The sequence below is a fragment of the Typopeltis vanoorti genome, chromosome 17, assembly GCF_054136105.1.
Source record: "Typopeltis vanoorti isolate ZY-2024b chromosome 17, IOZ_Tvanoo_1.0, whole genome shotgun sequence".
Taxonomy (NCBI): domain Eukaryota; kingdom Metazoa; phylum Arthropoda; class Arachnida; order Uropygi; family Thelyphonidae; genus Typopeltis; species Typopeltis vanoorti.
Window position 1 is genome coordinate 80,973,002 of NC_143565.1, and position 16,236 is coordinate 80,989,237.

The 16,236-nt window shown below is 35.1% G+C and overlaps 1 protein-coding gene across 2 annotated transcripts in view; it reads left to right on the top strand.

Annotated features, from left to right (window-relative positions):
* LOC150097552 (uncharacterized) overlaps window positions 1-16,236 on the top strand; it is a 468,344-nt gene that overhangs the window by 400,492 nt on the left and 51,616 nt on the right. For both annotated transcript variants that reach the window (XM_090407136.1, XM_090407137.1), the window contains exons 22-23: window positions 2,286-2,367; window positions 14,630-14,755. In XM_090407136.1, the coding sequence (XP_090263262.1) occupies window positions 2,286-2,367; window positions 14,630-14,755 (208 nt within the window). The remainder of the gene's footprint in view (window positions 1-2,285; window positions 2,368-14,629; window positions 14,756-16,236) is intronic.

The window sequence follows — 16,236 nt, forward strand, 5'->3', positions numbered from 1 at the left end:
CCTTTTTCATTTGCTTTCTCTGAAACCTCAAAAAATTCCTCCACTTCTATCTTAATGGAACCTTCTATGGGACCATAGAAGGTTCCATTAATGAGTCATTAATGACATAAAGACAATGAGCAGAAATGAGTCTCATTGTCCAGTTCCCCATTCTGATATTTGCCCACATCACTCTACTTAATATCACCTGCTATTCAAGAAGATTAGCCTCATATTTAGTGTTGATTACTGTGGCTACTCCGTCTTTTCCCTGATTAATATTGCCTGAATATAACATTTTGTATTTGTTGCTTAGAAAGATCTCACCAGTTTTTTTTTTTTGTTTCAGTCACCACTATTGTGTCGATCTAGTACTATTCAATTCCTCAGCCAACTCCATTTCTTTGCTCTTCAGGCTTCTCGTGTTGATAGTACCGATCTTGAGCTCTGGTGATGGGGGGGGGGGGGGGGGGCTTGTTTAACTTGGCAACATCCAGCCAGCATGAAATTCTGTCATGTTGTATCATCATTTGATTTGTGATTTAAGCCAATAAGAATACAGTTTGGTCAGCTAAATCCCAAATTGCCAGCCCATCCTCTTTCATTCAGTTAGACATTAGCTCAGAAACCCTGGTCGGTTCTCTGCATCCCTTTAAAGGCTATATGGAGGTTTCCTCTTAGTTATACAGCTTTTACCCTTAAGCACTCCATCATCATTAGTAATAACACATTTAAAAAATAAGAAAGCTGTTTGAAGTAGGAAAAGATTTGAGTAAATCTATCTGATTTTTCAATTCATTCTTTTAAGTACCCATTTGGAACAATGTTTCTGATATGTTAACATTTATTGTTATAGTTACACAAACATCAGATTTTACTCATATTTTTGTTTCAAGGAAGAAACACATCAAGGAACATCATGGTTAGTTCTAACATAGCCTGCCTTTTCACTATTATCCTACTAAAAGAAATGATATAACTTATTCATACTCTTTCTTCCTAATACATCTGCCTTATTTACCTTTCCATGAATGTTGGTTATTTTACTTGGTATGTGTAAAGGAGGGGGAAAAATTTACAAAATGATTGAAGTTACAGCTGTGGAGCCCTCTCCCTTGTTAATATTTTCATGGACACCTGAAAAATTTACGTTAGCCTGCACTCCACTCCACTCCACTCCACTCAGACCCATAATAGAACTATACTGCATTGATGATGTGCTCTTCATCTGGTCCCATAGTTGAATATAGGATTGTTCTGTTTTAGCATTGACTTATTCTATTCCTACATACTCACCCACATTGATAGGTACATCCATCTCCTCTGACACTATCATTCCTCCAAACAGCATGATTTTATTAAAACTTTAGCAAATAGAGCTGGAACCATCTAGACTACATCGCCTCTCCACTAAAATCAATCATCCATGATACTCTTTAGCCAGTGGATTTCCTTCCCCCCCTCCCTAAAAATCACCAAAAATCAACATTCTTCCCTCAAATCAAATCATCCTTGAAACTCAGGTCAAAAAAAAAAAAAAAAAAAAAAAACATTGCCATCCTTTACAATGTGGGCTTGAATAAGTCCACAAGGTGACTTATAGTGTGCCTGCATTCATGTAATCTTTACCAGTATATTGTTCCCCTGATGTTGCCAATTTAACTTTGTGAAATACTGAAAGTAAGAAGTAAATCTATTTAGTTATTATATCTTCCATATTAAAAAATTTTCCTCAAACAACTTGTTTTAAAGAATAATAAAAACTTATTGTTCATTTAATCCTTTAGTATTGAACATTAATGGTATTGTTTGCTAAGTAAACAAGGAATTTTTTCTTCTACACTTTTTTTTTTTAATTAAGCAATTACTTAAAGTATTTTATCTAACTAATATATGCTGATTGATTGATGCAACACTAAAAATTCAGTGTGAAGTGGCCGTAAATAAATCCTCTGAAAACCATTTAACTCATAAAAGTTGCTCACTCAGTCTTGCCATATGACCACCTAATAAGTGCTATTGCAATGGTATCAAAGTGAATATCAAAAGCATAGTCAAATATGTTATAAAGAATATATCTGTAGTTCTGAATTTATTGCATTTAACCCACTTGTGTTGTTATGGCACTTTTAGATGACTAGTCAGAAATAATAAAAAGTTAATAAATAAGTACTAAAGATGTAAATTAGAGAATTTTTTTTAACTGTCAAGTACCACAAAATTATTAAGTTGCCAGTCAAATTTAAATAAATATTGTGTATAATCTATTTATTTTATATATTTATTATTATATCTTTTTATTGTAGCATGTATTCAAGTTGCACTTTCTATAAAGATTGCTGTGGCCACAACATTCGTTTATTATCCCATCACAATTCATGTATTTGGGTAAGCTTATATCTTAATATTTAATATTATGATTAAGTACTAAACATAAACTTGAAGAAAAAAATCCCTTAAAATATTAAATTTAAAAAGATAAAATATATGGTGAAAAATTTCCTTAAATGGAAGTGTTTGAGAATCTGCCTTGCAAATTTTCATTCGTATACCTAGGCTCAAATCACAAATCACAGGCTCAGAAAGACCCTAAGGTACTTACTGAGCCTGTAAAGGAAAAAAGAGAAGTTATCTGTAAAAAAAAAATAAATAAAAAAAAATAAAAAAAAAATTGAAAAATAAAAATTCCAAGATGCATTTCAGGAAATGAAGTCATACAGAATAGAGATAAATATGAAAGTAATCCAATAAATCATAAAAAAATTGGAAAGTATCTTCATAATTTTTTGAAGTATTGCAAAGGGTAGATACCATGAAAGTTCTGCATTATTGATTTGCATCATTACTAGTTGCCTATCAGTAATTTTCTTCCAAATTAATCTGTATGTGGGCACTAATATTGTCAGATCTTATTTTAATGTTCTAAGGCACTTCTAACTGCATCAGTCAACCTAGATCTTGGTGTTTAGTCTTTTTTTTTTCATCATGGTATCAATCACTTATCAGTAATTGAAAGTTACATTCAAGAATGTATCTTGAATGCTAACAGTGTCAAGTTCCTTTTCAGTATATTCATTTTATTATTATTATTATTTTTATGTGACACCCCCAGGGAGTCCAAAGACTCATCGAGGGAGAATGTGCCAACACCACCGAACGATTGTCTCCCTTCTAACTACTAACGTGCTCAAACCTGCCTAACTTTTTGCAAGCCATTAGTATAGAGGCTCTGATTTTTCCATTGATGCTGCCTATTCTCTAGAGTTTACTGAATTTTTTCAACCCAACTTTCAGATCTTGAAAGTTTTTTAACTTGCTAAGAAATTATATTCTTGGTTTTAAATCATGTTGGAGGTTTGATAGAATATTTACAGGACTAGGAAAGAATTAAAAACCAATTCTAATGCTTCCAATATTTCATCTCAGTCACTGAGACATCTTCAGGGATTAAAAATAACTCTTGTAATTAATGTAAGTGAAATAAGTAAGTAATAATACTAAATGAAACATGTTCTCCAGCCATCTCTTCAAAAGGATTTCAGAAAAAATAGCCAGGTCTTTAAAAAAGTGCCACCTCTACACAGCTTTTAAGCCCCACCGTAAACTTGCTACCCTTATCCATTCTACCAAAGATTAGCTCCCTCCTCTCTCAGTGCCTGGAGTATATAAAGTACCCTGTTCTTACAAGCTGGCTTACTTCGGACAGACAGGTTGATCAGCAGCCATCCATTTAGAACACAAATCATGCATCTGAAATTGTAACTATGGTCAATCTGGCCTTGCAGACCATTTTTGGATCTCCCAGAGAAAAACCACCATAGTAAACCAAATATGCTCTACCATATAAATTCAAAAAAGAAAGACTGTTTTTACAATCGGTGGTGGCACTTAGAAATCAACTGAATCTAAATAAATACAGTTGCATAAAACTTCCTAAAATTTGGGAAATTAATTATCAGAGATTCCACTTTTCATCCTAGCCACCTACAAACACCTATAGAGGGCACACCACCTAGACAGGACTTTAGAGTCACCCACATGTTTCACTTAGTATTGTGTTGTATTTGAGTGTGTGTGTGTGTGTGTTACAAGAGTTATTTGTAATCCCTGAAGATGTCTCGGTGACTGAGACAAAATAATGGAAGCATTAAAATTTGTTTTTAATACTTTCCTAGTGCTGTAAATATTCCATTAAACCTTCAACATGATGTCCTCATAGCATTTAAGCCTCAACACATGGTTTTAAATCCTTTATCCAAATGTAAGCAAACAAAAAAAAAGTTTGCGCATGAAGTAACTTCACGACAGGGTTACTTTATATAGAGGCTAATGATGTCACATCAGTTGCCTTAGTATCCCATAATGCAATGCAATGCACATATATCCTTATGGGCATGTGTAATGTTATGCATTATGAGAAGGGTCACTACCCAGACTTGTTTCAAACTTTATTGAGATCTCATCAGTGGGAGCCAGACCCAAGAGGTGATAACAAGGTTAAAGTAATGCAGAAGTCATATTTCCATATACAAATAGTCAGAAGGTGTCACACCTTATTACTAAAATACTCTGGATTAGAGTTAGAAGTTGTGAAGTTTACATGTAACCTTTTTTGTTTGCTTACACTTAGGCAAAGGATTTAAAACCAAGAATATAATTTCTTGGCAACCTAAATTTACAGTATAACCAATTTAAAAAAAAAAAAACTTTCAACACCTATCTCTAAGACCAGTTAATTATTTCTCCAGCTTTCTGATACCAAACACTTTCAACCATAGGCCATCCATCTTATAGAAAACTATACAGTCTGTGTATAGTTTTGCTCAATTAATTTCTTGTATTTCCCATACACTAAATAAATAAATAAAATTGATTTCTATTGTATCTAGGTAATTTACTAATATTCACTCTCTTGCTTCTTCCAACAATCCTCATTCATACTGAACTTATCACTTGTGTTTATGTTTCTTTCCATTTAGTGTTAAATGCTCTAGCTTCTCCTTTCTTTTACTAAGCCTTACTATCTGAATAAATCACCTTATTTTATTTTGGAGCATCTCATTTGTTGTACGAGATTTTTTGTTTCTTTGGTAACAAGTTATATTAGGATAGTATATTTGTAGAGTGTCTGCTAACTTGTCCACATTATTCCCTTTGATGTTCTTGTCTATAATTTTGTTTCAGTATCTGAGTTTTCACGCTTTAACTTAGTTCCCTGATGAAAACATTTCATTGTACCAACATAATGCACATTTAGTTTCAGAGAGCATAGAATGTAACTTCAAGTCCTATATTTTCAGTACTATCCAAAGAAGATGTGAATGTGTGAGAGGTCTTTGAATTCCTAATATGATATATATAGAGGTTTCTTCACGATTAACTAAATTTGAACCTTATACAATCTGATATAATAGTCTATTAAACCAAGAATGTGTCTTGTTTGAATATTTGTATTTAGAATAATATTAGAAAAAATGCCCTTTGAGGTGAACCCATAAAGACAAAAGTAACAATTCATACATTTCTATGTGAAAATGAAGAAAAGTGTTTCATTAATGATTAGTTCTCATAGAATAAATACCCTCAAAAGTGTAATATTTAGTGGGAATAAGCACAGTTTTTCAGCTCTTCCATAGATCTTTCAGTCCATAACCTCTTGGGAGATAGTCGGAAACATATTGGTCAAACATGATAGGTATGCAACTTTTGCCACTTGTTCACAAGTATGTTTAGCTTCAAATATGAGTTAATCCTTCATCTTTTTTCCCATTTGCTATAATTTTTTAAAAATAGAAAATACATTCTGAATTATGAACTCAGCAACAAAGTATTATTTAACAATTTTATTCTGCAAGAACACAGGTATTATAACTTAATTTTAGATTCTTGTATTGGTAGAAGTATAAATATAACTGCAACACATATTGTGAACCAACTTGAAGGCTGTTATTAATTTATGAAATTAGGGACTTGAAAACGACAATTTACTCTCTCCATATTAAATTAAATTTCTTTCTCTTTCCGTATTATGTAAAGCCAGTTTTAATTGTCTTCAAATAAAAATTGTCTCTTTTCAAAACAGTGTTTTCTCTCTTTAACCACCCATCTATCCATATGAATGAAATGTGTGAACCATTTATGCTTTGTATGTTGTTTCAGTGATATCTGAACATAATTTCAATGAGCACTTTGCATCCGTGTTTTTATTGACTTGAAAACTCATCATGGATGGTAGGTTGTTAATTCAAAATTATATTCAAAATTCACTTAGTTGTGCTTGAAAGCTATTCTCTCCAAGAAGCAAAGCTTTTAACATGTCTGTTTTCTACATACTGTCATTCTGTTAGCAAACAAGTCCTTTCCATATAATAATTTGATTGCAGTGTCAGTAATATAATACTTCTCCCACCATCTTATGGATAAAAAAATGGTTTAAAATGTAAACAGATTGGTAACATATTCCTTAGCCTTTGTGTGTGTGTGTGTGTGTGTGTGTGTGTCTGTTTATTTATTTATTTATTTATTTTATACAACTCCCACCACAAAAGGTTGTGTAAACCCATGATATATTAGTACCATGGGTGGACTAAGATTTTCTTTTAAATATTTTTTATTTACTTTTTATGTAATCTGGAACTCTGCTCTAGAAACCAAAAATGGAACTTTTTCAGGCCCTGACTAAGTGGGTTAGTGGTCTCACACCAGCTGAGGAAATTCATCTACCACACGTAAACATTCACAAACATCTGTGCCTGTAGTGGGATTTGAACCCACGACCTACTGATTGGAGAAAAAGAGTCGACTCTGCACCATACCATTCTGCTTATTCTGTTATCTATTTCCATATTTAATTCCATCTCCACTAAAAATTGTGCCTAAATAGCTAATTTTACTTGTTCTATGGGTTTGCCATTGAGAATGCAGTTGAAGTTTTCTGTTCCTGCCTATTTTCTTATGTTTGTCTTTTAATTGCTGATTTCCATACTAAATTTGTTACAGCTGGTATTCGGTTCAGGTTAAGAATCCTTGAAACTCACTTGAAGTTGTTTAGGAGTATAATATCATCTACATAGAGGAAAGAGCTGATTTTGATATCAGGTTTTAATGCCACTTTTCTTCATAATGTGATTCATAAATGATGAACAACAGCAGAGATATTGTGCATTCTTGCAAACACCTAATTTTACATCAACCCATCTTCCTGTATTTCCTTCAAAACTGCTGACTTACAATTTATATATAGACTGTATTGCTCTATATAATGTTCCATTTATTGTGTATAATTTTGAAAAGATTCTCTCTTGGCACTTTGTATATATCTTTTTCAAGATATACAAAACAAGTGGAGCTTATTTAGCTCATTGGAAGTGGTGTTTGCACTCCTCAGTGCTAGACCACCCGAAGAAACTGCGTCATGAGTTCTATTCTAGTTGCCAATAAACTCGAGCAAATTGACCGTAGAACCCACACTCTTTCAGATATTGAAAATATTGCATTAATATTAAGGACCACATAATGGTAGCACTTGTTAGCCATCTCTTCACTGCATGCTGCTTAAATTAGTGATAGCCTTGGGCCAGCTATCTCTGATTGGCTACTAGTGGAGATTGAACTGCCCACTCAGTCTCCAAAAGTTAGATAGGGCAAGCAGCCTTGCCTACTCCCTATAAAGGAATAAAAAAATGTTAGTTGATTTTTTTTTTCCTCGAAACTTAAGTAAAGAACCTTGTTATATTCCCATTATTTTCTAGTATTTGTTGCGAAGTGAAAATCTGATCCTGGACAACCCCTATTTGACCAGAACCCAGCTTGTTCTTTCCTAAATTTCTCTTCCCATTTTTCTTAGCCTCCTACCAGATATGCTTTCATAAATCTTACCTAGAACACTCATTAGAAAAAATTCCTTTGTAATTCTATTGTTTTATGTCCCCCCCACACAAACACCTGCTGGTGGGAGGGGCAAGTGGTTAGCATGTCTGTTCTTTCAGCCAAAAGACTATGGATTCAAATCCCTCTTTGGCGATGGGTGTTTGTTACATCCTTCATTCATTCATTCATATGCATTTATATATACAAATATCCTCTCCCAAGATGGACATGATTACCATGTTGACCCAGCTGTATCCCCCATTAGAGGTAGAGGTCTTTCTCAGCAATGAGAGAAGTCAGAGACTAAATACAATACAAGAGATGGAAACTATGATAGCTCCACTCCAATCTTCCACATTCAGCTCTATGACCAGACCTTGTGAATTATGCAGTGTAGCCACTGTAAATTTTTATGCCTCTATATTTGAGGCTTTTCTGATCAAATATCATCTACTCTGGCAACCTTTCCACATTTCAGGCTTCTAATGGTCTTCTCACCTTGCAGATTTGTATGTTCTCCTGATTGCTTTCCTCTTGATTATTTATCGCCATAGTTCTGTTAGTGCTTCTCTCTGGCGGTCAGGCTTATACGTTAACTATTCATAGCTGTATTTTTTTAAGGATATTACAATGTAGATTGCTATATTCACTGAAATAAATTTAATTAATACTTCCAATATTTTGGCAAAGTCAAACTGCCATCATCGGAATAAAAAACATAAGATACATGCATGCAGGCACAACAATAAGTAACGAAGATGAAGTATGTCAACTGAGAGTAGGCCTAAAGTTCTAAATAGTGCTCTCTAGTCGGTTAAAAAATTGGGTGTCTTTGGCTGAAATGTCCAAATTTGGGGCATTTGCATACAACCAAATTTATTGATGTTAAGATAGTTTCATAAGGCAGAAGCAGATTCAAGAAAAATTCTTTCTTATTTATATTGTATTTATAACGGATAGCATACCTGGAAAAAATGAACCAATTGGTATCTGACTACAACGCATACCAAATGGTGAATTACAAACCTACAAACCACATCAAAAAGAAAACAACAGAATTAATCAAATCAGTGATCACATGCCAGAGGAAACAACCAAAAAGCAATCCTGCACTATGCCCATGCTCCCCAAACATACAGCTTGCAAAAAATACACAAAAGAATGCCACTATGTCCAATAGTTGAAGGAATTGACAGTCCTAATTATTTGGATTTATAACCCAAGGTTAGAAACTTCATACTCAACAATGAAGATTTATTAGTCAGCTTTGACGTAACTGCCCTTTTCACTAATGTCCTGATCAATGATACTATTCTTCTCTTACAAAACATATTTTCATCCGATATCATGGCCCTCTTTGCCCATGTGCTCTGCTCCAGGTATTTCATGTGGCAAAATAATTTTTACCTACAAAAAAGAAGGTATAGCCATGGGCTCACCACTTTTCCCTCCAATAGCTAACTTTTACATGGAAGACTTGGAGCAAAGAGCTCTAGATTCAGCCAGTCTAAAACCCAAAGTCTAGCTCAGATATGTTGATGATATTTTCACTATTTGGCCCCACAAAACATTAAATACATTCCTAAGCCACCTAAATAAACGACACAAACGTATCCATTTCACCATCAAAATCAAAAACAACAATGCTCTTCCTTTTCTAGACATGCTCATCACACGTGTTCCCTCAGGCTGCCTCTCCTTCACTGTCTACCACAAACCTACACATACAGGCCAATTCATACCACCATCCAACGCAAAAACTAGGAGTCATCAACACCCTCAAACACAGAGACCTAACAATTTACTCCAATGAACAAGCTCTGAACCAAGAATTTGAAATAATTAACCAAACATTTGTAAAAAAATGGCTACAATAAAAAAAACAGTTCACAAGATCCTATATAAAGATACTATTAAAAGCAAAAAAAGATTACAAGAATGCCATAGCCATACCCTACATTAGGGGCATTTCAGAAAAAATAGATAGAACACTACTTTAATACAACATTAAGACAACCTTCGAACCCTGCCAAAATTAAGAAATTTACTTAGCCCCTCCAAAGATCCTCTTCCATACCTTGCCCACCCAGGAGTTTATAAATTCAATGTATCTTACATAGGGAAAATAGGACGCACCATCCCAATCAGAAAAGATGAACACAAATGCCACATTAAATACCTCCACTATGGTAAAACAGGCCTATCAGACCCCCCCCCCCACACACACACACTCCAAACATGCCACAGAATTAAGTGGAAAGGAAATAAATCCCTGCATTGCACCAAAACCTGGTTTAAAAGAAAATTCAAAGAAGCTTGTGAAATGCTGAAACATCATCGAAATCTGAACAAAAATGATGGATTAATTATTCCATGAATGTGGAGGACCCATCTTCAACCCAGAACAACCCCAGACAGAAGAAAATCTCAATATAAAAGGACTTTAGAAATTGTTTAATGTAGTTTTTTTTCTCACCAGCGGTCAGGCTAGGGTAAATAATTATAGATTTATCTTACTTTTGGATAGTGCAGCATCATGTAGCTTATACATATGTATGTTTTCCTGATGATGACCTCAATACAGAGGCCCAAACATTGATTGTTACTTGCTTAATGTTAAGTAAAGTAATTATTCTAACACGTGTGTTGTGTTTCCATAAATTATGAATTGTGAACATTACAAGGGTGGTCTGCAAAGTTCTCAGCCTAACAATGAAAAAACGAATTTATAATTTCAAAATTTTACTTTTTGACATAATCTCCTTTAAGACTAATACGTTTATTCCAGCAATGCTCCACCTCCATTATCCTGTCCCTGTAGTGGTTCTCAGTAAGATCTGCACAGTACCCCTCTACAGCTGCAATCACCTCTTGATTCGAAGAAAAATGCTGACCAGCAAGGAAGAGTTTTAGTTTTGGGAAGAGATAGAAGTCAGAGGGAGCCAAACCTGAGGAATAGCGCGGATGTTCAAACAATTCATAGTGCAGATCCCTTAATTTTCCCATTGCCTTTGTGGGCAGGTGCATTGTCCCGATGAAAGTTGATTTTCATTTTAGACAAATTATGGACTCTACAACCATGTTTACGTGTGTAGAGGCTTAAGTGCTGTGAGGACATCATGTTGGAGGCTTAATGGATTTTTTACAACACTCAAAAAGAATTAAAATAGAATTTAATACTTCCTATATTTCGTCCTAGTCACTAGGACATCTACAGGGATTACAAAAACAATTAATGTAACATATACACAAATAACAAACAATACTAAGCCCAACCACGTGGGTGACGCTAAAGTCCTATCTAGGTAGAGCGCCCTCTAAGGGCAGTAGTAGGTGGCCTGGAATGTAAGGTGGGAACTCTGGTGATGAGTGTTTCCCAAATCTTCGGAAGCTTAATGCAACCGTATTTATTGAGATTTGGTTGGTTTTTGAGAGCTGCTGCTGCTTCTAAGAAAAGTCTCTCTTTCTTGAATTTGCTATGGTGGAGCATGGTGGTTTTCTTCCATGATACCCTGTGGGTGGTGTCCAAAACATGGTCAGCCAAGCCTGAATGGCCATAGTTGTGTTTGAAGATGTAAGACTTGTGCTCCTCTAGACGGATGGATGCTGATCTGCCTGTCTGTCCAAAGTACACCAGCTTACAGGAACAGGGTACTTTGTAAACTCCAGGCAGAGAGAGAGGAGGGAGCTGATCTTTCGTAGAACGGATAAGGGTAGCAAGTTTGCGGTGGGGCTTATATGCTGTGTGTAGGTTGTACTGTTTTAGTATCTTGGCTATTTTTTCGGATGTGCCACGGATGTAGGGTATGGTGATGGCATTTTTAAAATCTTGTTGACGAGAAGGACGGGGAATGGGGGAGGAGTTGATTATTTTTTTGATACTGTGATCGCTGTAGCCATTGGAGAGGAAAGTGCTGTGTATGTGGTTAAGCCCAGTAGTGAGGGTGGTTCCACTGGAACAACGATTGTGGGCTCTCTTGGTCAGAGTTTTAATAATGCCATATTGTTGAGAGGGGTGGTGGTGGGAGAGTTTGTGAATGTATCTGCCTGTGTGTGTGTGGGTTTTCTGTATACGGTGAAGGTAAGTGTATCATTAGGCAGGCGTGTGACTAAGGTGTCTAGGAAGGGTAAACAATTGTTCTTTTCCTTTTCCATAGTGAACTGGATTCTTGGATGTAGACTATTGAGATGACTGAGGAAGGAGTCTAACGTGTCTGGGCCATGAGGCCAAATAGAGAACACATCATCTACATATCTTAGCCAGATAGAAGGTTTGAGTGGGGCTGAGTCTATGGCTCGTTTTTCGAAATCTTCCATATAGAAATTGGCAAGGGGGGGGTGAGAGGGGGGGGCATGGCAGTTCCCTCTATCTGCTTGTAGATTTTGTTGTTCCAAGCTGGCCAACTGGCTAAGAACTTGTGGGTTCCCACAAGTTCTCTATAGTGTACAACAGTATTTACTACACCGAGAGTCAATTGTATATCTCATATATAATTTTAACCTTTGACTTGCTGTATCATGACCAATGTATAATAGCTAGCATGCCATGAAACACAAAATCAACTTTTCCTGAGTGCCATAACTAAACTCTCCAGTATTTTACCCAAGTTCTGTTTAAATTGAATGGTATTCAATTCATCTAGTATTCATTCCACTTCCTTAAAAACAAATGCCAGAAACTGTAATAATTATAGAACCATCGCTTTAAATTTCACATGCAAGTAAAGTTATGCTGAAAGTGATCCGACAAAGTTTGGAGCCATATGTGAATAGAGAAATGCCATAAGAACAGGCAGGCTTTAGGAGAGTTAGAGGAACTAGAGACCAAATAGCAAAAATGAGATGGATTATGGAAAGAACAAGAGAATTTCAGAAGGAGGTATTCATTTGTTTTATTGATTATAAGATAGCTTTTGATTGTTGATTGTGTGGATCACAACAGACTGTGGATTGTATTGAGATCAATGGGAATACCTGAACATCTAATTCTCTTGATAATAGAGCTGTATGACAACCAAGAAGCTTCAGTAAAAACAGTCTTTGGAGAAACAGACAGTGTTCGAGTTCAAGCAGGATTGTATACTGTCTCCCTACCTTTTTAATATTTATAGTGAATATGTTATGAGAATGGCTGATTTAGACAAAGATCCTGCTGGAATTAAGATTGGTGGCAGGAAAATAAATCATTTAAGATATGCAGATGGTACAACCCTCATAGCAGAAATTAAGGAAGATCTGGAGTGGTTGATGGTTAAGATGGAAAGGAACAAAGCTGGGCTTAATTTAAACATCAGCGAAACAAAAGTGATGGCTTCTAGCAATTTAAATGAATTTATAATAGATGGAGATAAAATAGAAATCATTGAAAGTTATGATTTACTGGGTCCAGATTCAGAAATGTTCCTTTGTTATATAGAGAGGGTGCCTCCTGTATTCAGAAGTAAATTGATTATTTTCCTTAACAACTATTAGTGCAGACACTATAATTGCTATAAAACTGTTATTCTGTCTAGGAATTTTTATTTGTCTATTTTCCATTCTTTTTCTTATAGTTTTTATGATCCACATCTCACTTCCATACAATAAAAAAGGGTTTACCAGAATTTTGTTATAAACACTTATCTCTGTATATAATATAATAAAAGTTATTATCATCATCAGTTGCATCAGTCTTGGGACTGGTAGCTCAGCAGCAATTTCCTCCATTCCGCTCTGTCATTGGTCTTCTCAACCTTCTGGTAACTCCTCAAACCCGTGCTGTCTTTGACTTGGTCAAGAAAGCTTTTCCTTGGTCTGCCTCTTCTTCTTTTCCCCTCTATTTTGCCTTCAGTTATTCTTTTCCCAAGTCCATCATGTCGAAGTATATGTCCAAACCACCTATCCCTTCTAATTTTGATTGATTTAATTAAGAGTCCTTGTTTCATTTATCTCTCTCAGGACTTGCTGGTTTGATTGTTTTTCTGTCCATTTTATTTTGTTCATGCAGTACCACATTTCAAAACCTTCAATCTTCTTACATCTTCTCTGCCTAGAATCCAGGTTTAACATCCATACAGTGCAATGCTCCATATCAATGTCTTTACTAATTTTTTTTTTCAATTGTAGGTTGAGGTTTCCTGTTAAAATGCTTTTCATCTTAGAGAATTGGGCTTTTGAGTTGTTTATTCTTGATCTTATGTCTTCTCTTGTTCTGCCATCTTCTGTTATTAGGCTTCCTAAATATTTAAAGCTTATAAAATATAATAAATAGTTTAAGTTGGATTTGTTTGAGATTTATGTTTAAGGTTATTTAAGATGGTTATTGATTCTCATGGTAATAGTGGGTTTTACTTACCAAGTGGTGGAGAAGTCTGTTTCAAATCTTAGTATACGGAAATGAGTGATCTGACATTATGCTGTCATGCTTCTGTGATAACAGTAAATTCAACTTATGGAGACTAAGTGGCAGGACACACACACACACACATTGTCAATAAATCTTTTTATGAAATAGCTGATATTTCAACATAATATTTAAGCTGTCATGTTTTTATAATAATAAAATTAATGGCTGTGTGAATATTTGCTTTAATATCATGATTTTTAGGTGAATTAAAACCTTTTTTGATTTGAAATACTTTTTCTTTGAAATATAAAAAATTTCAAAAAAAAAAAATCATGTATAAGAAAAATTTTTTTAATTACTCCAGGCACTCAGTGCTTTTCCTCCTTGTCTGCAGCATATTAACTTATTGAGAGTATCATAATTAGAAATTAATATAGCTATATTTGTCTTTTGTAGAGTGTCAGTGTGTCGGAATGGCTCAATGCCGAAGCTAGTGCTGATGCCTCTGGAGAGGTCATTGTTACACTTCTTGGTGAACTTACAAAATCTGAAATTGCTAAAATTATCTGCCAGTCTAGAGTGGTGAGTAATTATGATACAGATACCTTTCTGAATTCTTTTCATCTCTTTTAGCACTTTGCTGTTGTTTTTCTTTAAATACGATACATTTCGCTCTCTTGATTTAAAAGACATGGGCGTGCTGCAAAGTTGTGATAATCACCATGAAAGAATTTAGGTAGAAACATGTAACTTACACATTATTCTATGCTGCTGCATCATTTGCAATCCTCTGAAAAAAAGCCTTTCCCTTATTGCACAAACTTATCCTCAGCTGCAGATATGATTTCATTATCTGTGGTAAATTTTGTTCCTTTCAAGTGTTTCTTTCAATTTGGGAATAGGAAATAGTCAGATGGGACCAGGTCTGTGAATAGAGTGGGTGAGGCAGACACTGAAAGTCTCCAAGTTGTGTATTTTCTGTTGGTTTTCAAGAGCAGGTGCGTTGTCCTGCAAAAGCTTCAGTACCTCCTTCAGAGCTGTTGAATAAACTGCTGCTAATAACACTGTCACCTTTTTTGAAGTACTTGGTAAGAATTACATCATCCATATTTCAAAAGACAATGGCAGGAACCTTCTTTGCTGGGGTTCAGAACTTCTTTAGCTGTGGAGAACCTTTGCACGTTCGCTCCATTGACTGTTGTTTGCTCTCTAGGTCATAGTAATGAAGCCATGTTTCATCAACAGTCACAATACAAGCCACAACGTTTGCACCTGATTTCTCAAAATGACCCAAAATCCTTTGAGATGACAGGTGATGACACGTTCTCTCTTTTGGTCAGCATTCAAACATTTGTGGACCCACTTTGCTCAGAGCTTCTACATGTCCAGATGGTGCTTCTTTCTTTTAAGGTTACACGGTGATCAGCTTGGTCTAGTACAGGTTTTAATATTGCCGGTATTGTTTTAGAAACTAGGGATTCTCTGTGCAAAAACAGTATGTAGATATAATATTCGGGTTTATTTTCTTTGCAAGTGACAAATCGTTTAATAGAGCCTAGCATTGATGGAACACCATCCATACAAATTCCTACACACAGCTCCAATGAAATTTTAAAATTTTCTAAATATGACGTAATAGAGTCAAAAATATCTTGTCCTGTTGTACGTTCGGTAAGTTCTCTGCAGTATCAAAATTAATTCACTAATGAGCCATTGCATTATTGGATAGTTTTTCTAATTGTAATTGGAAATAGTTTTTCTAGTTACATTCAGAACCGTGTCATGTGACATCTTTCACTGGCAGAACACTTGTAACCAGTTCGCGGAACACAAGTGTTCTGGGACCGGTTAAGAACCACTGTACCAGATAATTGAAGGAAGCAGGAACAGGTTTGATGTGAACTCAAATATAGGACAAAGGTACAATTCTCCACTATCATTCATCATCTGTATGGATCACATTATGAACAAAAGTGGTTTTAAACATGAGATCAGAATTATAGCTATTGATTGTAGCTTTTTATTTTATACAGATAATGATAAACAGTTTGATGCTCTAATAG